Source organism: Choloepus didactylus, chromosome 9 (genome assembly GCF_015220235.1).
Source record: "Choloepus didactylus isolate mChoDid1 chromosome 9, mChoDid1.pri, whole genome shotgun sequence".
NCBI classification, from domain to species: Eukaryota; Metazoa; Chordata; class Mammalia; order Pilosa; family Megalonychidae; genus Choloepus; species Choloepus didactylus.
This window is the reverse complement of record NC_051315.1, coordinates 92,474,186-92,497,572: the sequence shown is the minus strand read 5'-3', so window position 1 is coordinate 92,497,572 and position 23,387 is coordinate 92,474,186. Positions and strand designations below refer to the sequence as shown.

General features: G+C 40.3%; 1 protein-coding gene across 1 annotated transcript in view; it reads right to left on the bottom strand.

Annotated features, from left to right (window-relative positions):
* Positions 1–23,387, bottom strand: part of LOC119543996 (aldehyde oxidase 4-like) — a 70,053-nt gene that overhangs the window by 6,900 nt on the left and 39,766 nt on the right. The window contains 9 exon segments of the mRNA XM_037848957.1: positions 3,945–4,073; positions 5,093–5,188; positions 7,471–7,698; positions 8,697–8,888; positions 9,073–9,159; positions 9,473–9,560; positions 10,787–10,920; positions 12,848–12,972; position 22,914. Coding sequence (XP_037704885.1) covers positions 3,945–4,073; positions 5,093–5,188; positions 7,471–7,698; positions 8,697–8,888; positions 9,073–9,159; positions 9,473–9,560; positions 10,787–10,920; positions 12,848–12,972; position 22,914 — 1,080 coding nt within the window.

Below are 23,387 nucleotides of genomic sequence, written 5' to 3'. Positions count from 1 at the left end.
TTGATTGATGATGTTGGTTTTCTGATGCTAAATAGCTGCCTGGAATGTAGAAATTGTGCTGCCTGCTATGGCAGATACTTTTGAGTTCTGCCATACTGCATGTCAGTTGATAATCAATTTTCTCTCTGTTCTTCTCATTTGAATAGCCACTAGATCTTGAGTTTTATACCTAGCCATCATCTGCTCTTCACTGGGCAAGAAGTCCATCTCTGCTCTTTTGTTACTGCCTTTTCACAAAGTACACTTCTTGGTCCCAAAGTGATCTCATGGCAATACTCCACTTATAAGGTGTCATTCTGATGATCCCAAATATGCTTAATTTATTTTTAAAATTTTTTTTAGACAACAGGAATTTATTATCTCTGGAAGCTAGAAGTCCAAAATCAAGTCGTTGGATCATGCTTTCTCTGAAGTCTGCTGCATTCTGATGGTGACTTCCCAAATATGCTTATTTTAATTAAAAAATTATCATTGAAATGAAAATTAAAAATTATTGTGGTGAAATCTCAGACCCCTGAGACTACACTGGCAGAGCCCTGGGTGTCCATACACCCCAGCTTGGCTTCCGCTCTCAGTTCCAATATGAATCCATTTACGTCTCTGCCCTTCCTTATTCCATCTCAGTCTCAGAGAGGCTTTCCTATCATCTCTTCTTTGGGAAATAGTCTCTGGCTTCTCGTGTATTAGGGAGATTTTGGCATTCATACGATCCCCATCTTTGTTGGTTCATTCAGTTTTCAGTCACTGACCTCATTACAAATGGACGCCTTCCAGAAGAGTGCCACATGCAAGGCAAACAGAAGTCTTGGAGTTCCCATGCCTGGCCAAATTCCCCTTACCATGCCCTGACCATCACACTCCTGTGCATAGCCTTAGACTTGACAGCTGGACAGTCTCTCCGAAGGTGAGTTTACCCTTTAAGGTGGTAAGATATTGCAGTGAATGTTTATCATTCTTTTGTGACCTTCTGAACCCCTTCCTTTGTTTGGGAAACTCTCTTGTCTTGTATTTCTTGGCAGGATCGCCTATCCCTTTTGATGCTCCAAATGCTGGATACTCATTTTTCCAGCCTCCCTTGCATTATAGAAAATATCAAACATACCAACAAAAGTAAAAAGAATAGTATAATAACCCCTTGGCCTCATTATCCAGCTTCAGCAATGTTCATCTGTCCCCTAACCTCTCTCCTCAGCTCTCTTTCTTACCTCTTCTTCTACCCCTCTCCCCTTTCCTCTCTCTGCTCCAGCACCCTGGCCTCCTTGCTGCTCCCCAACTACAGTAAGCGACCTCCCACTGCAGGCCTTTGCAATCACTATTCCCTGTGCTCCCCAACACCTACATGGCTTCTTTCTGCACTCAGGCACCAGCTCGAGCATCCCAAGCAAAGCCTTGCTTGCTTTCCCTGCTGCCTAGGATAGCACCCCCAACTCTTCCATTTTCTTTTTCCTTAACTTTTTTTAGTTTGATTCATGACACCTGCCATTACACTTCTTATTTATGTATTACTAACAGGATGTCAAGGAACTTCTTTCTTGTCTTTTTTTTTTTTTTGACTTGTTTTAGGCTAAGGACCCAAAAGAATGAGACTAGTACAATAGATAGCAAATAGCCCCATATTCTCAATCAAGTTGTTCTACCTCCTAAGTAGGACTTGCAGAGTAGCCAAACTGTCCCTCACCTACTCAGTGGTGTAAAAGGTTGAAGTTGAAGAGGCTGAGAAGTCTGACATGAGGAGAAGCGTTCACTGGAGAAGGTTGTTGGTGGGCTGTGAACCCTGTCTTTTGGGGAGGGAGTGCAGGGAGGGCTTTCCATTTCAAGCCTAATGGGAGGTGCTTCAAACCACTCAGAGAACTCGCTGGGTGCCCTCTGGAGTTTGGGGGTCCTGCAGACTGGTATCCTACTCTGAAAACAAGCCTACAGTGAGAGGCTGGCTGCAGTAGCATGGGGCAGTAGAGGCCTGAGTTTGGGAAAGTACCCGACTCCCAGGACTGCACACGGGCCATCCAAGGTGCAGGTTTCCTGGGTGGCACCTGTGGCGTGGGTGCCAGCTGGGGTTGATTTTAAAAGGATCCCACCTCTAAGAGCTTCCTGCTCAGGGCAAGGTACTTCAGCAGAAAGAGGTTGGAGGTGGCCTGGGGCACAGGGTGAGGCTGGGTGAATCACAAGTGGCCAAAGCCACAGGAGAGGCATCGCACGTGCCAAAGGATCCCAGAGGCAATCTCCAAGAAGCTCACATCCGCATCCACGAGAGAAGGCGAGTGGAAGCCAGGGCCAGTTCCCATCGATACAGGTCAAGTAAGAGCTTTTCTCCCTCTGACCTCTCCGCTCCTTCCCCTATTCTGACTCTAGAGGGGTTTGAAATGGGAAATGGCAAGAGGACACCCCTGCCCTCATTCCTCTTGCAGGCCCAAGCTGGGAGGTAGCAGCGACACTGTAATTTGAAGCACATTTTGGAGTTTTGACCACACTTCTGGGTATGGGCATTTTAAATATTGAAATGAGATGGTTCTGTGAATAAAAGGGAACAATGGATTTTTAATCATCCTAGAGTGATTAGAAAAATTAGAGGTGGATTTTATTCAGGGGGAGGTAAGAAGCCACAGAGGGAGCTTGAACCGCAGCTGGGGGAAAGAATAAAGTCCTTTACTGCCACAGCTGTTGGAGGACGCTCTTTCAAAGAAATGGTTTCATTTACTGATTTACCTTCTGCTGAAAGCTCTGTGGGTTCAAGCTCTTTGGAATTTGTCCCATTTCAGTCACTGCCATTTCCCTAGTGCTTAAAACAGGACATGGTAGGCACATACTAGGGTCTTAATAAAGTTTTCTTGAATCAATGATGAATCTATAAAATAAATGAGAAGTCACACACATTTATGACTTTTCTTATGACCTCAATAATTAAAAAAAAAATCAAATTCTTTCCAATAATATTTTAGTTTCCTCATTTTTTGTGTGTGCCCTTCTTTGCTAGTGCCTGAGAATATGCCTAGTTGTGTATTGACTGTCTCTCTGCCACATGTGCCTGACAGACAACTAGCATCTAGACAAAAGGTGAAAAATAGATTCAGTCATCTAGATGTTTGAACAAAATTAAAATTTCCCAGAGTTTTTTTCTTGGGCACTGGCTCCATAGGATGTTAAAAGGGGTTATACTAATAAAAATGTTTTCAAGGTCAAATAAACTTGAGAGAAACAGTGACACAAAGTTAAACAGGTTTTTTTGCCGCAGGGCGTCAGAGCCTTTAGTATGCTAATGTACATTGTAAGCCCCTGAGTGGGATGTAGTATTTGACATTTTTTCTTCCCTATGGAGCATTTCATGTGATTGCTATTCCAAGGAATACACTTTGGGAAACCCAAATGATGTATGAGCACATTTGACAGGCCTAATTTTTCTCTTTTCATCCAGGTGTTAGTCATTTTGTGGAGACAGTTTCTGTGGGCGACTAAAGGCCAAACAGTGGTTTTCTAGAGTTTGGAGGATGGAGAGAAAGCTGGTGGGAGGGAATTTATTGCACTATCTCTGTAATCCACCCAACTATTCAATGATGTGGGTGGATTCCATTTTTGCAGAAGAGGAAATAGGTTCCTAGAGATTAAATGACTGGCCCAAGCCTGTCTACGGAACCAGGATGCCCTGTCAGTGATGGGACTGCTTCAAATGCGAGAAGGGAGAGAGCCTCTTGTCCACGACAAAGGGAGGTAGCTGAAGTTGAAGATTTTCACATGCAACAGAATCTTTATGACAAACAGCACAGGGCAACAAAAAGAGCCCTGATGTGAGCCTCAGACAACCTGGCTTGGCGTCTCCTCTCTGGCAGTAATTAGCAAAGTGACCTAAAACCAGCCATTTGAGCTCTCTGGGCCCGTTTCATCTTCCATAAAAGGGACACTCTCTTCCAGTACTGTCATTGGGTGACTGTGAGAAATGAAAGAAAAGTCACGTGCACGGCCTTCCTGTTGACGTCTGTCCCTATTGACCCCGCTGTCATGCTGGAATTGGGGACTGTAACTGTGCTGGTTTCTGAGAGGTGTATGTATGACTGGGGGATGTTCAGTTCCCGGCTAGCTACCTGCAAGAAACGAAAGAAAAATATTTATTTAATTGACTTTAACCCCCTCCCCCACTAAAAGTCTTTCGTCATTTTTAGAGCTGGGTATACCACTTGGCTATACTCCTAATAGTACCAAACATCTAAGAAGGCGTCTTGAGTTTTTCATGTAGATTGATGTGTTTGGAGATTTTAAATGGCATCGTAAAAGCTGCAGTTCTTTTCTGAGACTTGTGGACAACCATGTCTCGGGAAAGAAGCTTTATTTCCTACACACAGTTTCGATTCAAATGTCACATTCAACAAATTTTTATGTCACATGCAAGAAAAGAATAGAAAACTTCCTATCACAAATAATCTCTTGGTCTTTCAACATCTTAGAAACACTATTTTGAAGTAGGGTACATAATAGCCAGTTGTGTGGAGTTCCTAATTAGATTGGGAATTCTGAGAATGTAATTTCTCATCCTATTCAGTGCATTCATTTTTTAATGTGAATTTTTATTTTAATAAATAAAATATTAATTTTTTAGCCCCCAAAGTTCCTGAAAGGATCAGAAACATTCAAATTGACAATTGCAATCATCAGTGATTTGTCTACCTTTTCCTTTATGCTGTGAGTAGCTTGAAGGGTCAAGTTTCATTGAAATGATAATTTTTTTTTTGATTAAAACATTTTTTTCATCAACTGTTTCACCTCTTTCACTTGTTAGTCTGTATTGACATAGAGCAAGAGCAAATAAATGCATTCATTTCTAATTGTGGATTTGAGTTAACACAATATTGCTTGGGGCAGCTGCCTTAGAGCTTGAGAAAAGTATTTTATCTTTTAAAACTGGAATCACACTTTGCAGAAGACCTATGGACTCCCTCCCACCCCCGCCCCTACATTTTTGTGTTTCTGAAATCAGGATGAGTCTTACAATTGATCTGAACATTTACTGGGATGGTATTTCTCCTGTTCCACATGAAAAAAGCCGTTAAATTGATTGTAAAATGCTATATTCTTCTACAGTGGAGAAGATGGACAATTATCTCACCTGAATCATTTTGGTGTTAATGCCTTGTCCCAGTTCACAGCCACCATGAAACACCAAGACAGTGCCATCTATGTAGATGTGGACTAGAGCAGCAGCCTGGAAGAAAATAATTATAAAGCCAGGTTGGAAAATGATGCAGCCAAATGTTGCTGTGAGTTTAGCTGACGTGGCCAGGGCAAAGATTTTGTTTCATTGAGCCAATCTCTCATTTTTCATGCTAGAGAAGAAAGCCATTATTGGGGGCTACAGACAACCCTCTGCAATAAACCCTACACTTGAGAACGATCAATGTAGATGAATCAACTGGGTCTTGTTTCCCATGTTGGGAACGGCCTCTCCAAAACCCTGACCTGTGCAAAGTTTTATTATCCCACCCTCCCTGGGACATGGAAATTAATTTTAAAGCAAATAGAACCTGCATAAGTAAGTTTCCTGGCACAACCTCTCCTGGATACTAGAGGAGCTGAGAGAAACCTGAGATGTTTTTAGGATTTCCAAATGTTGTAGACCTTCAGAACTATGGTGGAGGAGGGGTATGGGCCCCGCTCTGGAAATTCCAATACAGTGGCAGGTTGGAGGTGGAGCCCAGGTATCTATTTTTTTTTTTTTTTTTAAGCTCCCAGATTGATTCTGATGATTGGCTGGGATCCATTGGTTTAGTCCAACCTCTTCACTTTGTAGGCGGGGGAATAGAAGCCTAGACAGGGGAAGACTTGGCCAAAGCCAGGTGTCTAGTTTGTGATAGACTGAGGACTGGAAACCATAACCTAACCTGAGTATAGTATCTTCCAAAACCTTGCCATGCTGCCTCCTTTAAACTAACCACTGTTGTCCATCTTGAGGGCTGGTTGTGCCATCTGAAGATCTCACAGAATATGCATGTGGAGGGAGTGGGGCTGGGCTATGCAGATAGATCTGCAAGTAGCAATTCCAACATATGTTCTTGCAAATGGCCCAGCCTGTGTCTATCCTTTTTTGGACCTCTACTTCCTGTCTGTGCCACCTAGTGTTCAAAATATCAACTAACTCATCTATGCCAGTCTCCTGTGTCTGCCACTGTATTCTTAGGACCATCAAGTTCTCTACAGGAACTTTTAAATTTTGTGTTTTCATTTCCATGACAATCTAATGAAAGAAATGGATAACCAGGTCTAAATGAATCTTGCCACGTTTTAGATTTTATGTTGATAATTGTATAAACACCAAGTAGGACCACTCTGATTGATGGAGCCTATTAGAGATAAAAGGTGGGACAGTGCTTCATCAAAATGGGCATAGATATTTAGGATAAAGACTTCAAAACAGCTTGTGCTGTAGCAGCTAGAACCGCCATCATTTTGTGAGTGGGGATTTAGTTTTAGGAAATCAGCATCATCCATTACATTAAATCAATGTTGATATTTTGAACATTACTGGCATTTAATAGTTTTTAATTAAACTTGCAACTCATTTGTGTTTTACAAAGGTCTAACAACTATGGCAAGTTTTTGTTTTGTTTTGTGATTATACATAGTTAAATAACATTAAAATGAATGATGTTTTAAGCAAACATTGAGTCCACAATAAATTTTTCCCTTAATGCCTGTATTATGCAGGCTTGAGAAACACTTCCTGAGGGAAAGACTGACCATCTGCTCCAAGTGGTGCAGTGCTCCTGGCCTCCCCTTCTCTCTTTCTCATTTTGCTTTCTACTTTGTTAGTGGACTCCAAGAAAGAATGTGTAGGGGAGATAGTTTTGGTAAGAGACAGCTTGGGACACCTTGTTCACATCATGCAGGGAAACTATTCTTTCCTTTGCATTGATTTGGCTATGGGAACATTTCAGAGATTTGGGAATAGAAGCAAAAGTTAAAAGACCGACAAAGAAACAGAACACCCTGAGAAACCGTTTAAAGTGGATCTGAACAGGAGACATTAGTAGTCACTGAGCTTCAATATAGTGACTAAATTGCTGTGTGAATGGGGTAGCTCTGTCGGTTCTCACATGGTTTTGAAAGTCTGTCTTCAAATGACCCTACTCCTGCCACTAAAACGTTTGCTAAGAAGGAGGTCCTCTGGTTTCCCTTGGTTCTCTCATGGATTTGAAACCTGACCCCAACCCCCAACCCCCATATTTGGAGCCCCGCTAGCCAAGTCCCCATTGATGTAGTACTCTGTCTGCTGACTTCTTTCTGAGGTCCCCAGTACCATGTTCCATCTGACACCTGTGTTCCCCAGCCCTTGCCTAAACCCACTTTTGTTTCTTGCTACAAGAAATTGCTCCAGTTTCTTCTCTTTCCCCATTAGGGACCATCTCCAGTTGCACACGATTACCTCTTCCAGGCAGCCAATCATTTGGAAAAGGGTTTTCGATGAGAAGACATCTCTCCCAGTCTCACCTGACTGTAGTAGGCTACGGGGAACCCAACGGTATATTTCATGGGGACTACAGCAAGCCCTCTCTTCTTCCAGTAATTCTTTTTGTTAACTTCTTCTGTAGCCAGTTTCCTAGCACAGAATGAAGATTTCTCCAGGCATTCTTTCCAGCATCTTTGCAAGTTCTCTGGATTAAACATCTCCTTATAGGCTGTTTTGTTAATCCTCTTATACATGTTTATTTCTCTAACCTAAAAGAGGAGAAAATAAAATGAATTTTAAGGGTAGATGCTTATTCCACATGTGAAGCATGTGTTGCTACATACCTACCTATATGGAGAAAATCTTTCTAAAAAAGAAACAACTACTTAAATAGCTATAAATATGCAAGTCAAGAGTACATGTATAAACATGATGATGATGATAATGATAGAAACTATTATTGAACCCTTCATGTGTTCCAGGCTCTAGGCCAAGTGTATCATCCCAATCAAACTTTACAGTAACCCTGAGGAATAGTAGGTATTATTAGCCTTATCACATTTTGTTGGTAGTGAGACAAAATTCTCCTGACTCAAAATAAATTCTTTTATTCCTACACAATGGTGCCTTATTCTTAATTGTCCACAAATGAGCTCCTCAAAGTCTTGAACAGTGGTAGAATGTTTGCACAAGGGGCTGCAAGCATTCCACCCCAGTATTCATGCCCTTGGGTGGTGTCAAACTGATCTGGGCTTGACCATGTGACTTACTTAGGGCATTGAGACAATACATACCTGATGCAAGCAGAGACTTGAAAGTGTCCATGCATCAGGGCTTGCCATGCTCTTGCTGCTCTTGAGACCTCTGTCACCACCACCACATGAACAAGTCTGGGCTAGCCCACTGAAGGATGAGAGACTTTGTGGAGCAGAAATAGTTCTCCCCAGCTGAGGCACCTCCTAGACTAGCCAGACTGACAACCACCAGACAGTTAAGTAAGGGTATCTTAGACCACAAAGCTCCAGTTGAGCTGGGCCAGACCAGAAATACTACTCACATGACTCATAAAATCATAAGAAATCCTATTTGTTGTCTGAAGGCACTAAGTTTTATGGTGATTTGTTATGCAGCTAAAGCTAACTGTTGCATGTTAAATGTCTTTATTTCTTTGAACTCACATATTGGCTTATATAATGTTATCTCTAGGTACTCAAGGTATATTTGAATCAATGCTGTCAGAGTTCTGTTGAGGGTTCTGACTGATTACCTCCTCAGGGGTTAAGTTACATTCAGATGCCACAGCAGTTATGTAAGCTTCAGCTACCACCATAGCTTGGGGGAAGCCAAATCCTCGAAAGGCAGTGTTGGATGGCAAATTTGTTTTACAAGGCCTACCCCGGCACCGGAAATTAGGAATATAGTACGCATTTTCAGATTTCAGCAAAATGAACTCCATCACCTGAATTAAAAGAAAACAAAATAAAACTTCACATCTGTCAAATATTCAAAACAACTTTTTTCAATTTTATCTCTAACATGAAGGTTTCACAGCATTTATCTAATTTGTAAGACAAATATTCATGCAAATAAAGTGTGGTATATACAGTTCAACTGGTAATCTATGGGAAAAGCATGTTATTTACCATCTCAGACTCATCAGGAGTACATCCACCATTGATGTAATATTCAACATCAGCAGCTTTGATCACACCATTGTCCATGAATCCAATCTGCAAAGTGATAACGGGTTAGACAATTTTCTCAGTAGTCCTTCTTCCCAACAAACCATGTTGTACACAAACACTTGGATCACAGTCGTCAATCCATACTCAATTTATGCACGTGATTTGATATATCAGTCACCAGAGGGATACTGAGGATAATGCCCAAGTCGGACATGACCCTACCAGAAAGTTCTGGTTAGTTTAAGGCAACAGTCAAATATCCCTTTTAAGTGGTAAAGAATTTAGTAGTTGTCTTGACTATTGGTTGGTTAACACTAGATGTTCTAGGGGGTCTGCAGGAATTTTTGCTCTCACTCGCTTTGTATTTTCCAAGAAGTGGGTGGCGGCCAGCAGTTATCAGTATGTCATCACCACGCTCTAGAATAAACCGAATTGGGCGGCCAGTCCTATGGGAAACAACTCTGTTAATACGCTGGATGCTTAATAAAGTTGTAGAAACTTAAGAGATCGGGAACGGGCTTCAGATAATCCCGCTTAGTGGTTTTCAATAGGGTGGTAATATGCTCTAAGCAACATTTTGGAAGTTTGTGAATGCATTAAAAAACTTGTAAGAATTATTATTCTAGTTTAGTCATGGCTGAACATTTATAAATTGAAATGATAGGTTTCTTGGTGTAAATTACTTTCTTTTTATTTCTTTTTTCATTACATTAAGGCATTATGTGATTATTTCATAATTTTGTGGATGGGTAGCTTATGTTATTATGAATTTCACTTTGGAATAGTAAAGGAGGCATCAAAATATTTGCCATAAGGGAGTGCTGAGACTGAAAGGGTTGAGAAAACCTATGCTCTGTCTAGTTCAACCTCCCTTGCATTCAAACTCTGCTTTCATACAATTTCCATCAAGGAAACCCCTGGCTTCTGATGCAATGTTCCCAGTGCCTGCAGACTGGCTACACGCAGGAGAGCCTTTTCTACTGTTGGAAAGTGCCAATGAGTTAAGCGTTCAGTTTTTTTCTCTACTGCAGTGGCCTAGGATGTAAGTTTGTGCTGGATATATCCTAGAGAACTTCAGTAGTTACAAGATCCACGAAAGTCATGAGTATTCTAGTGGCTGGTTATTCCATCCAGGTGACGCAGACCCTGAGTGAAGCTTCCTGGGCAGCAGGAGACCCCCTGGTTTATTTCATGACAAAAAGTGTTTCTTTTACAGCTGGGGGTTTTCCAGCCATCTTCAGCTTGATTAATTTTAATGATTTAAAACGCAAACATTTTAAAAAGTGAAAAGTCAGTGCTGTTCACGAAATGGCAATACATATTTATGTCTGTGCAATGAGTCAACATTTACAAAGCGATCACATTTATTTTGCATGACAACCCTATGAGATAGGCAGATATTATCCCAACTTCACGGGTGTGGAAACTGAGGTGACTTGCCCTAAGCGACAGTGTGAGTGGGTGGAATGCACAGAGCCAGGACTCGGACACAGGTCCTCTGGCTCCAGGTCCCACGCACCATCGCCTAACTACAAACGCTTTGGGAATGAGGTGGAAAACAACAGGGGCTCCGACCAATCGGATGGAATACGGGGTGCAGGGCTTGACGGACACGGGTGGCCTTCACAGGGCGAGGAAGGCTGACAGTAACAGCTGTGACTGCAACTCTCACTTGTAGGCTGCCACGGCACTGACAGCGCCGAGCAGAGCAGGCTTGGTCACTTTCCCCCCAAACGCTCCTCCAGTGCGTCTCATGTGGCAGGTGATTCTATTCCTTGGAATATTTAGTGCTGCAGCCACAAATTCCTGCAAGAGTCAAACCCCCAAAGCCATGTAAGTGCAATTTAATGGTTTATTTCCTCAACTGTGCACTTCCCCTCTGCCTAGTACCAGAAGTTCAGTAGTTCAACAAATACCTCATGTACAGAATTGTGCAACCATCACCATAATCAAATTTTAGAACATTTTCAGCACCCCGCAAAGAAACCTTGTATCCGTTAGCTGTCACTCAGCCTTTCCCCTCAACCCTCCCAGCACCAGGCAACTACTGATCCTTTTTCTGTCTCTGTTGTTTCGCCTGTTATGGGCATTTCATGTAAACAGAATCGTACAATATGTGGTCTTCTGTAACTGGCTGCTTTCTCTTAGCATAGTGTTTTCAAAGTTCATCCATGTTGTAGCATGTACTGGTACTCCATTTTTTCCCATTTCTTTTTATTGCTGAATAATTTAACGGATATACCACATTTTGTTTCTCCAGTTATCAGTTGATGGACAAATGTATTGTTTCCACTTTTTGGAATAATTCTGCTGTGAACATTCATGTACAGGTTTTTGTGTGGCCATATGCTTTCATTTTTCTTTGGTTGATATCTAGTTGTGGAATTGCTAGGCCAAATGGTCACGTTATGTTTAACATTTTGAGGAACTGCCAAACTGTTTCTTAAAGTGGCTGCACCACTTCACATGCCCACCAGCAATGTGTGAGGGTTCCAATTTTGCCACAACCTTATCAGCGCTTGCTATCATCTTTTTAATTGTCTTTTTTATTATAACCATTCTCTTGGATGTAAAGTATCTCAAGATTTGCATTTCCCTAGTGATTAATGATGCTGAGCATCTTCTCGTGTGCTTTAGTGGGCCTGCTTGGACACTGCTCCAGGTTCTGTGCTGTGGGCTGGGGGTACCCAGTGCTCTAGGTACCCTGGAAGTGCCTGCTGGAGTGGAGCTGACTGAACAGTGGAAGGTGTTGGTGATAGATGGATGATGACCTCGGAACACACACTAATCCATTCAGGGACCAGAGGCACAGACCCCCTGCCAGAGGGGACCGCAGCTGTGATCTTTACCACCACCTTCAATTTACAGAAAAGGGTTTTGATGCCCAATGACTTGATGGACATCACATATCTACTTAGTGTGAAACCTGTCTTTCTTCACCCCTCCTCTGTCCAATTCAAAACTTGCAACTGTGGAGGTTGTAGCTACATCCCAGCTCAGACTCAGTCCCCACAGCCTTTCATTTGGCCTTGAATGGAAGCCAGTAGCTTCCTGCTCCTACTGGGCCCACCTGCCCCTTCAGGACCTTAAGATGCCAACTCCTCTGTGCTCCACCAGGGAGCCCCCAGCATTTCCCCTCAGTGATGCTTGTCATTACCCAATCCCTGGTATAATTTTAAAAGTAGCTCCCTGTGCCTGGTACTATTCTAGGACCAACAACTCCATGTTTCTGAAGAGGATAATGTTAAAGGGCTTCTTCTCCTTTTGGGTGGCAGGGCCTTATATCTCAACCACCAGAAAGGGAATGAAATTTGCTTGCTGCTGAGCTGGGCTGAAAAAGTCTTGGAATTGCAATTGCTTGACAGGGGCACCACCACTATGTGAAAATATTCACACAGATGAGCAATACAAAGGAAAATTAAAATATTTCACTAAATCTTTGACCTCCCTTAAGATTGTTTTATGCAGTAAATTGTTCTAAGGGAAAGATGGACTTCATCCTATGATTTGGAAGGGGTAGCAAAATTTTCAAATTGCTTTTAAGGGTTTGTACCTTGTGAAGAAATATTTGCCCCATATTCTTCATTCTCAGCTTTGTGGAATGCCAAATGTGCAGGGAGTTTACATGTGGGAGCGAGGGGAATCAAAAGGTTCTGAGAGAGGAGGGCTGAATTCTAAGTGCCTCAGGCCACATGGTCACCTGAGGTGTCATTTTCCAAAAATATCCTGTTACCTACACATGGGTTGGAAACTGTGTTCTGAGATATAACACCAATTCTTCATCTTCTACTGTTGGGACAGCCAGGACAGTTTGTGTTTCCACGTAAAAGTGTTCCTGTCCTTCCACATGAACCTCACCTGTAAAGCATAAACACGGGAAAATGTTTAATCAAAAGTCCCAATTTAGGGGCCTCTGGGTGGGGTTTTGTTTATAAAAAGTAAGTTGCATACTGTATGAGCTCATGTATATGAAATAATTAGCATATACAAACTCACAGAGTCGGAAATTAGAACACAGGCTACCAGGAGCTGGTGGGGGTTATTCACTTCTCTCTCTTGGCCTGTTGCATGGCGAAGGTGCTGGGCTTGGGAGCAGAGACTTTTTTGTCTACAAATTCAGACTCTGTCATCTCCTTTCTCAGTGAGTTTGGCCAAGTTATTAAGCCCCAATTTCCTCTTCTGTAAAATGGGGGAAAATAATAATATGTACCTCAATTGGGTGATGTGGAGGATTAACAAGGCACGGAGAGGATACCTAACTTGCTAAAGTTCACAAAGGTTTAAAATGTTAGAGCTGAGGCTGTTACCTACCCTAAAACCAGCCTACTCGTACTGGTTTATCTGAGATTTTTTAGCTTATTCAGTATATTTTTATCACTCTGTAGGCTATACTTAGAAAGACATTTGGCCCTAGTCTAAATACTTGGAAGCAGCATTTTCACTTTAAAACTAGCTGTTAGAATAGTGAATCATTTTGCCAGGAGTCAAAGGATTTCCTGAAATTGTTTCTTGGGGCAATAGATTGTGAGTCATGCAAAAAGATATGTGTGTATATATATATCTGTATACACACACACACACATACACATACACACACATATATATGTGTGTGTATATATATATAAAAGCTTACTTACAGCATGCATATACTGAGCTTAATCAAAATCCATATTTACTTATTTTATTACATAGTATTTGCCCACAGGGTATTCTTCTAAGGCTTAGTACTTACAGATAATTAAGTCATTTAATCCTCTTATCAATCCTACATGAGACAGGTAGTATTATTATCCCCAGCTTGCTAGATGGGGAAACTGAGGCATGAAGTGCTGCCAAGGTCACAAAGCTAGAAAGTAGCAGAGTTGGGACTAACTGGATATGAGACCTTGGCCAATTATCTAACTTTTCTAAGCTTCAGTTTCCTCATCTCTCAGTGCTGTATCACTTTCTTGTTAAATAATAAGCAGTAAATATTTAGTAGCTTAAAATAGGTTTAATAAAAATACACATCTCTTTGGGTTGTTATTAGGATTAAATAATCTAATACATATAAAATGCTTAGCACAGTGTCTGGTACAGTAAGTAATTAATAAATGTTAGCTGATATTATTATTATTATTAAATAACCTTCAGCCCAAAGTTACAGCCTTTGTAAAATTTGATTTAATCTCTTTTATAACCTCTGAGCATCTCTCAGGTGTTTCCTGGGTGTGTCTGACTACTTCTGAGGTAGTGGATTGTTTTTATAATTGTGAGGCAGTCTGCATTTTCTGTTTAAACAGAATGATGCTGGGAATCAGTCTAAAGGTCTCTTTCAGATTTTAGTGGAACTAAAAACCATAGTGTTTGCTATCCCAGTTACTTAGAAGTAGGTAATAGGGTCTGTGAAAATTTCTATTTTCTTGTTGTAAATGCAGTAGTCATTCTATTAGTAAAGCAAGCTTTGCCTCCCAACCATGGTCCCATGTTGGAATCACCTGGGGAGCTTTTGAAATCATAATGATGCCCTAACCCTACACCTCAAGGTTCTGATTTCATTGATCTGGAGTGGGAGGAACCTGGGTACTGGTGTTTTAAAAGCTCATGCTAACTAGGTCCTCGCCAGCCCACTAAGTCAGATCAAACAACCAAACAAACAGTACCAAGACTGGAAAAACATAAATCTAACTGTCGTTATTCACAGATGATATGATTCTTTTCATAGAAAATTCAAGAGAGACTCTATTGACTATTAAATTAATAGCAGAATTTAGCAAAATTGCTAGATATACTACCAAGGTACCAAAATTAATTGTATTTTTGTATACTAGACACAAACAAGTGGAAAATGAAATTTGAAAAGTCATATCATTTACAATATCATAAAACATCAAATATCAGGAATAAATATTAAGAAGGATGTACAAGATCTCTGTGCTGAAAAACTACAAAAATTACTGAGAGAAATGAAAGAAACCTATATGAAAGGCAGGATCTACCCTGTTCATGGACCAGAAAATGTAACATCATTTAGATTTCAATTTTCTCAAACTGATCTATTATTTCAAAACAATCTCAATCAAAATCCCAGCAAGTTATTTTTGGCAGAAACTGACGAGCTGATTAAAAAATTGATGTGGAATTGTGTAGGACCTATAATAGCTAGTCATACTGAAGAAGAAGGAGAAACAGAAGGACTTACAGATTTTAAGACTTACTCTAAAGTTCCAGCAATTAAGATACTGTGGTATTGGCTTACAACAGAGTCCAGAAACACAACACTCATATGCAGACCCTAGAAACAATAAAACCTCCACTGCAATTCAGTGAGGGAAAGGGTCATCTTCAATAAATGGTGCTGGGTCAGCTGGATATCCATCTGAAAAAAACTGAACCTTGACCCAGAAAAATTAATTTAAGATGAATCATAGATATAAATGTAAAAGCTAAAACAATCAAGCTTCTAGAACAAAACAGGGAAGAATATCATCATGACCTTTGGTTTGGCAAAGATGTCTTCAATACAATAAGCACTAACCATAAAAGAAAAGCCTGATAAATTAGACTTTTTTAAAACCAAGAACATCTGTTCATGAAGACACCAGGAAGAGAGTGAAGAGGCAATCCACAGGCTGGGAAAATATAATTACACTACTCATAATCAACAAAATACTTATATAAGAAACCAGAAAAACCTCCAGTAAATCATGAAGTAAAAGACACAACTGAATTTAAAAATGGGCAAAAGACTAGAATAAACATCTCATTAAAGAGGGTATCAACATGACCAATACAAACATGAAAAAGCATTATATCATTAGTCATCAGAAATTGAAAATTAAAACAACAATGAGACACCACTACATGCCCACCAGGTTAGATAAAACTAAAAAGACTGACAATAACAATGGAACAATAAACTCTGTTAATTGTGAGTAGGAGTATAATTGGTACAAGTTTTTGGGAAAAGTGTTTGGCAGTAACTACCAAAGTTAAACTAAAGTGAGATATATTATCTAGTAATACCTAGGAGTATACTCCATTAGAAGTGAATGCTTATGTTTACCAAAAGACATCTATAACACTGTCTATAGGAACTTTATTCATAATAGCCCTAGGTTGAAAACAATTCAAAATGCCTATCAACTATAGAATGGATAGCTAAATCGTGGAATATTTATAATGGAATACTACAGAACAATGAAACAGAACTGCTGATCTGTGCCACAAGATGGATAAATATTTCTGACATAATGTTGGATAAAAGAAGTAGGCCCAAAAGTGATACTGGGGTGTATGACTGCATGGTATGTGAATATATCTCAATAAAATGAATGAAAAAAAAAAGTGATACTGGGCTCCACCCCAATCAAGATGGTGTAGTGAGAAGCTTCAGGGCTCCCTTTACCCATAAAAGCTTTAAACAACCAGCAAGAGGTAGCAGAAACATCTTTCTCGAAGCTCCAGAAAAGAGTTAAAGGACTGCAGTGACAGGGTGAGCTCCAAATCCAGAAAAAGGATACTTGAAGGCAGTAGAATCTCCTGGTGCCCTGGCTGACTCCTCCCCTCACACGCTCAGTGTGAGCGAAGTTCCAGAAGGGCAGAGTAACCCTCAAGCACATGCTGGGAGCATCTATGTCTGGCTCTATCTGTGTGATGGTAGCTAGAGGGACTTGCTGTCCCAGAACTTGCCCTGGCTGTGGAAGGAGCTCACAGAGCTCTCCTACAGAATGCAGTGGAACGGCAGTCAAGTCTTGTTGCCTGGAGCAAGGGATTTCTGGCTGTAGGATATACAATGTAGTACCTGGGACCATGAGAAAACGGCTTCCTAGGGAAGAAAGGACATTCATACCATGAACATGGGGAAATTTCTAGGGCCAAATGTGCATGTCCAAGACAGAAGCATGTGCCGAAAGGACCAGGGAGGCCCCTACACTTTGGCCGGAGCTATTCTCCAAACTCACTGCATGGATAAGCCCAGAAGGAGAGCAATGGCACCAAAAGACCTGTGTTTTCAAAGGGGTTCCCTTCCTTCCTTCTTCCCTCCCTTCCTTCCTCCCTTCCTTCCTTCCTCTGTCCCTCCCTCCTTTTCTTTCTTTCTTTTTTGTTAGCTTCTGGCATTCAAGGGAAGTTCTATCATAACACTAGCTAGATACAAGCTTAAGGAGTGTATGCTTCAGAGTCTAAATTCCAGTGATAACGTATGAAAATATCAAAATGTTCAGGTTTCAACAAAGGATTTCAAAACATACAAAGAACAGGAAGTGATGGCCCAGGCAAAGGAGAAAATTAAAATGTTGGAAACCATCATTGAGGAAGATCAGACCTGGTATATTCCAAAGACTTAAAAAAGTGGTCCTACTCATCCCAGAGTAATTTGGGCAGATAATAAAAAATATATTTACAGCCTCCCCCTCTCCAACCCCAAGGATCTGGGGGAAGGTACGGATGTGTTGGACATCCTCATTCGGACTGGTGTTGATGTTGTCACAAACATTGGAACTGGCTGTTTGATGTGCTGAGCCCTCGATCCTGGGACTTGCCCTTATGAAGCTTGTTACCGCAAAGGAGACTCTAAACTTGCATGTAATTGTGCCTAAGAGACTCCCCCTTAGTACCTCTTTGTTGCTCAGATGTGGCCCTCTCTCTCTCTAACTGAGCCATCTCGACAGGTGAACTCGCTGCCCTCCCCCCTACATGGGACCCGACCCCCAGGGTTGCAAATCTCCCTGGCAATGCAGAGTATGACTTCCGGGGATGAATGTGGACCCGGCATCGTGGGACTGAGAGTATCTTCTTGACCAAAAGGGGGATGCAAAATGAGATGAAATAGTTTCAGTGGCTGAGAGATTTCAAATGGAGTCAAGAAGTCACTCTGGTGGACTTTCTTATGCACTATATAGATAACACCTCTTAGGTTTTAATGTATTGGAATAGCTAGAAGTAAATACCTGAAACTACCAAACTTCAACCCAGCAGTCTGGACTCCTGAAGGCAATTATATAATAATGTAGATTACAAGGGGTGACAGTGTGATTATGAAGACCTTGTGGATCACACCCCCTTTATCTAGTGTATGGATGAGTAGAAAAATGGGGATAAAAACTAAAGGACAACACCAATCTTACTCAAACTCTTTCAAAACATTGAAAAAAATGGAACACTACCTAACTCATTTTATGAAGCTAACATCAATCTAATACCAAAACCAGGCAAAGATGCTACAAAAAAGGAAAACTACCGGCCAATCTCCCTAATGAATATAGATGCAAAAATCCTCAACAAAATACTTGCAAATCGAATCCAAAGACACATTAAAAAAATCATACACCATGACCAAGTGGGGTTCATTCCAGGCATGCAAGGATGGTTCAACATAAGAAAAACAATCAATGTATTACAACACATTAAAAACTCGAAAGGGAAAAATCAATTGATCATCTCAATAGATGCTGAAAAAGCATTTGACAAAATCCAACATCCCTTTTTGATAAAAACACTTCAAAAGGTAGGAATTGAAGGAAACTTCCTCAACATGATAAAGAGCATATATGAAAAACCCACAGCCAGCATAGTACTCAATGGTGAGAGACTGAAAGCCTTCCCTCTAAGATCAGGAACAAGACAAGGATGCCCGCTGTCACCACTGTTATTCAACATTGTGCTGGAAGTGCTAGCCAGGGCAATCCGGCAAGACAAAGAAATAAAAGGCATCCAAATTGGAAAAGAAGAAGTAAAACTGTCATTGTTTGCAGATGATATGATCTTATATCTAGAAAACCCTGAGAAATCAACGATACACCTACTAGAGCTAATAAACAAATTTAGCAAAGTAGCGGGATACAAGATTAATGCACATAAGTCAGTAATGTTTCTATATGCTAGAAATAAACAAACTGAAGAGACACTCAAGAAAAAGATACCATTTTCAATAGCAACTAAAAAAATCAAGTACCTAGGAATAAACTTAACCAAAGATGTAAAAGACCTATACAAAGAAAACTACATAACTCTACTAAAAGAAATAGAAGGGGACCTTAAAAGATGGATAAATATTCCTTGTTCATGGATAGGAAGGCTAAATGTCATTAAGATGTCAATTCTACCCAAACTCATCTACAGATTCAATGCAATCCCAATCAAAATTCCAACAACCTACTTTGCAGACTTGGAAAAGCTAGTTATCAAATTTATTTGGAAAGGGAAGATGCCTCGAATTGCTAAAGACACTCTAAAAAAGAAAAACGAAGTGGGAGGACTTACACTCCCTGACTTTGAAGCTTATTATAAAGCCACAGTTGCCAAAACAGCATGGTACTGGCACAAAGATAGACATATAGATCAATGGAATCGAATTGAGAATTCAGAGATAGACCCTCAGATCTATGGCCGACTGATCTTTGATAAGGCCCCCAAAGTCACCGAACTGAGCCATAATGGTCTTTTCAACAAATGGGGCTGGGAGAGTTGGATATCCATATCCAAAAGAATGAAAGAGGACCCCTACCTCACCCCCTACACAAAAATTAACTCAAAATGGACCAAAGATCTCAATATAAAAGAAAGTACCATAAAACTCCTAGAAGATAATGTAGGAAAACATCTTCAAGACCTTGTATTAGGAGGCCACTTCCTAGACTTTACACCCAAAGCACAAGCAACAAAAGAGAAAATAGATAAATGGGAACTCCTCAAGCTTAGAAGTTTCTGCACCTCAAAGGAATTTCTCAAAAAGGTAAAGAGGCAGCCAACTCAATGGGAAAAAATTTTTGGAAACCATGTATCTGACAAAAGACTGATATCTTGCATATACAAAGAAATCCTACAACTCAATGACAATAGTACAGACAGCCCAATTATAAAATGGGCAAAAGATATGAAAAGACAGTTCTCTGAAGAGGAAATACAAATGGCCAAGAAACACATGAAAAAATGTTCAGCTTCACTAGCTATTAGAGAGATGCAAATTAAGACCACAATGAGATACCATCTAACACCGGTTAGAATGGCTGCCATTAAAGAAACAGGAAACTACAAATGCTGGAGGGGATGTGGAGAAATTGGAACTCTTATTCATTGTTGGTGGGACTGTATAATGGTTCAGCCACTCTGGAAGTCAGTCTGGCGGTTCCTTAGAAAACTAGATATAGAGCTACCATTCGATCCAGCGATTGCACTTCTCGGTATATACCCGGAAGATCGGAAAGCAGTGACACGAACAGATATCTGCACGCCAATGTTCATAGCAGCATTATTCACAATTGCCAAGAGATGGAAACAACCCAAATGTCCTTCAACAGATGAGTGGATAAATAAAATGTGGTATATACACACGATGGAATACTACGCGGCAGTAAGAAGGAACGATCTGGTGAAACATATGACAACATGGATGAACCTTGAAGACATAATGCTGAGCGAAATAAGCCAGGCACAAAAAGAGAAATATTATATGCTACCACTAATGTGAACTTTGAAAAATGTAAAACAAATGGTTTATAATGTAGAATGTAGGGGAACTAGCAGTAGAGAGCAATGAAGGAAGGGGGAACAATAATCCAAGAAGAACAGATAAGCTATTTAACGTTCTGGGGATGCCCAGAAATGACTATGGTCTGTTAATTTCTGATGGATGTAGTAGGAACAAGTTCACTGAAATGTTGCTATATTATGTAACTTTCTTGGGGTAAAGTAGGAACATGTTGGAAGTTAAGCAGTTATCTTAGGTTAGTTGTCTTTTTCTTACTCCCTTGTTATGGTCTCTTTGAAATGTTCTTTTATTGTATGTTTGTTTTCTTTTTAACTTTTTTTTTCATACAGTTGATTTAAAAAAGAAGGGAAAGTTAAAAAAAAAAAAAAAAAGAAAAAAGACAAACAAGGAAAAAAAAAAAAAAAGATGTAGTGCCCCCTTGAGGAGCCTGTGGAGAATGCAGGGGTATTCACCTACCCCACCCCCATGGTTGCTAACATGACCACAGACATAGGGGACTGGTGGTTTGATGGGTTGAGCCCTCTACCATAAGTTTTACCCTTGGGAAGACGGTTGCTGCAAAGGAGAGGCTAGGCCTCCCTGTATTTGTGCCTAAGAGTCTCCTCCTGAATGCCTCTTTGTTGCTCAGATGTGGCCCTCTCTCTCTGGCTAAGCCAACTTGAAAGGTGAAATCACTGCCCTCCCCCCTACGTGGGATCAGACACCCAGGGAAGTGAATCTCCCTGGCAACGTGGAATATGACTCCCGGGGAGGAATATAGACCCGGCATCGTGGGATGGAGAACATCTTCTTCACCAAAAGGGGGATGTGAAAGGAAATGAAATAAGCTTCAGTGGCAGAGAGATTCCAAAACGAGCCGAGAGATCACTCTGGTGGGCACTCTTACGCACACTTTAGACAACCTTTTTTAGGTTCTAAAGAATTGGGGTAGCTGGTGGTGGATACCTGAAACTATTAAACTACAACCCAGAACCCATGAATCTCAAAGACAGTTGTATAAAAATGTAGCTTATGAGGGGTGACAGTGGGATTGGGAATGCCATAAGGACCAAACTCCACTTTGTCTAGTTTATGGATGGATGTGTAGAAAAGTAGGGGAAGCAAACAAACAGACAAAGGTACCCAGTGTTCTTTTTTACTTCAATTGCTCTTTTTCACTCTAATTATTATTCTTGTTATTTTTGTGTGTGTGCTAATGAAGGTGTCAGGGATTGATTTAGGTGATGAATGTACAACTATGTAATGGTACTGTAAACAATCGAAAGTACAATTTGTTTTGTATGACTGCGTGGTATGTGAATATATGTCAATAAAATGATGATAAAAAAAAAACAAAAAAAAAACTAAAGGACAAATGGGGTGGGATGGGGGGATGATTTGGGTGTTCTTTTTTCACTTTTATTTTTTATTCTTGTTCTGGTTCTTTCTGATGTAAGGAAAATGTTCAGAGATAGATTATGGTGATGAACGCATAACTATGTTATCATACCGTGGACAGTGGATTGTATACCATGGATGATTGTATGTTGTGTGAATGTATTTCAATAAAACTGAATATAATAAAAAAAAAGTGGTCCTAAATGTGCTCAAAGAGCTAAAGGAAAATATGGACAGAGAACTAAAGGAAATCAGGAAAATGATAGATGAACACAAAGAGAATGTCAATAAAGAGATAGAAATTATGGAAAGGAACTAAACAGAGTTGACCATAGTAACAGAACTAAAAAAATTCCCTAGAGGGGCTCAACAGAGATTGGAGCTGACAGAAAAAACAATCAGTGAATTTGAAAAGAAGACAATTGAAATCATTCTGTCTGAGGAGCAGAAAGAGGAAAGAATGAAGAAAACTCGACAGAGCTTGAGAAATCTCTGGGACACCATCAAGTGTACGAATATACACATTGTGGGAGTCAAGAAGGAGAAGAAAGAAAGAAAGGGCCAGAGAGAATATTCAGAGAAATAATGACTGAAAACTTGCCAAATTCAATGAAAGACATGAATATATATATCCCAGATGCTTAACAAACTCCAAATAGGATAAACTCAAATAGACTGCACCAATGTTATAATCACACTGTCAATAGCCAAAAATAAAGAGTGAATTCTGAAGCCACAAGGCAGAAGGAACATGTTAAACACAAGGGAGATTCAACAAGATTAAGTGCCAATTTCTCATGGGAAACCACAGAGACACATTTAAAGTGCTGGAATGAAAAAATTGCCAACCAAGAATTCTATATCTGGCAAAAGTGTCTTTCTAAAATGAGGGAGGGAATAAGACATCTCCAGATAAACAAAAGCTGAGGGACTTTGTCACCACTAAACTGACCCTACAAAAAATGCTAAAGGAAGTTCTTCAGGTTGAAAGGAAAGGACACTAGACAACTGACTGAAGCCACATGAAGAAATAAAGATCTCCAGTAAAGATAATGACAGGGGTAAATACCAGTACTATTCTATTTTTGATTTGTAACTCTACCTTTTGTTTCTTACAGGACCTAAAAGGCAGATGCATAAAATGTAATGATAAATCAATGGTTTGGGGACTCATAATGTATAAATATATAATTTGTGACAAGAACTACATAAAGGAGGGAGGATGTGGGGGAGAAAACATAGTTTATGTATGCTATTGAAGTTAAGTTGGTATCAAAGCAAATGAGGATTGTTATATATTTAGGATGTTAAATTTGAGCCCCATGGTATGCACAAAGAAAATATCGGAGAAGATGCAGACTCACAGAGACAGAAAGTAAAGCGGTGGTGTGCAGGGGCAATGGGGAGTTAATGCAAAATGAGTGTA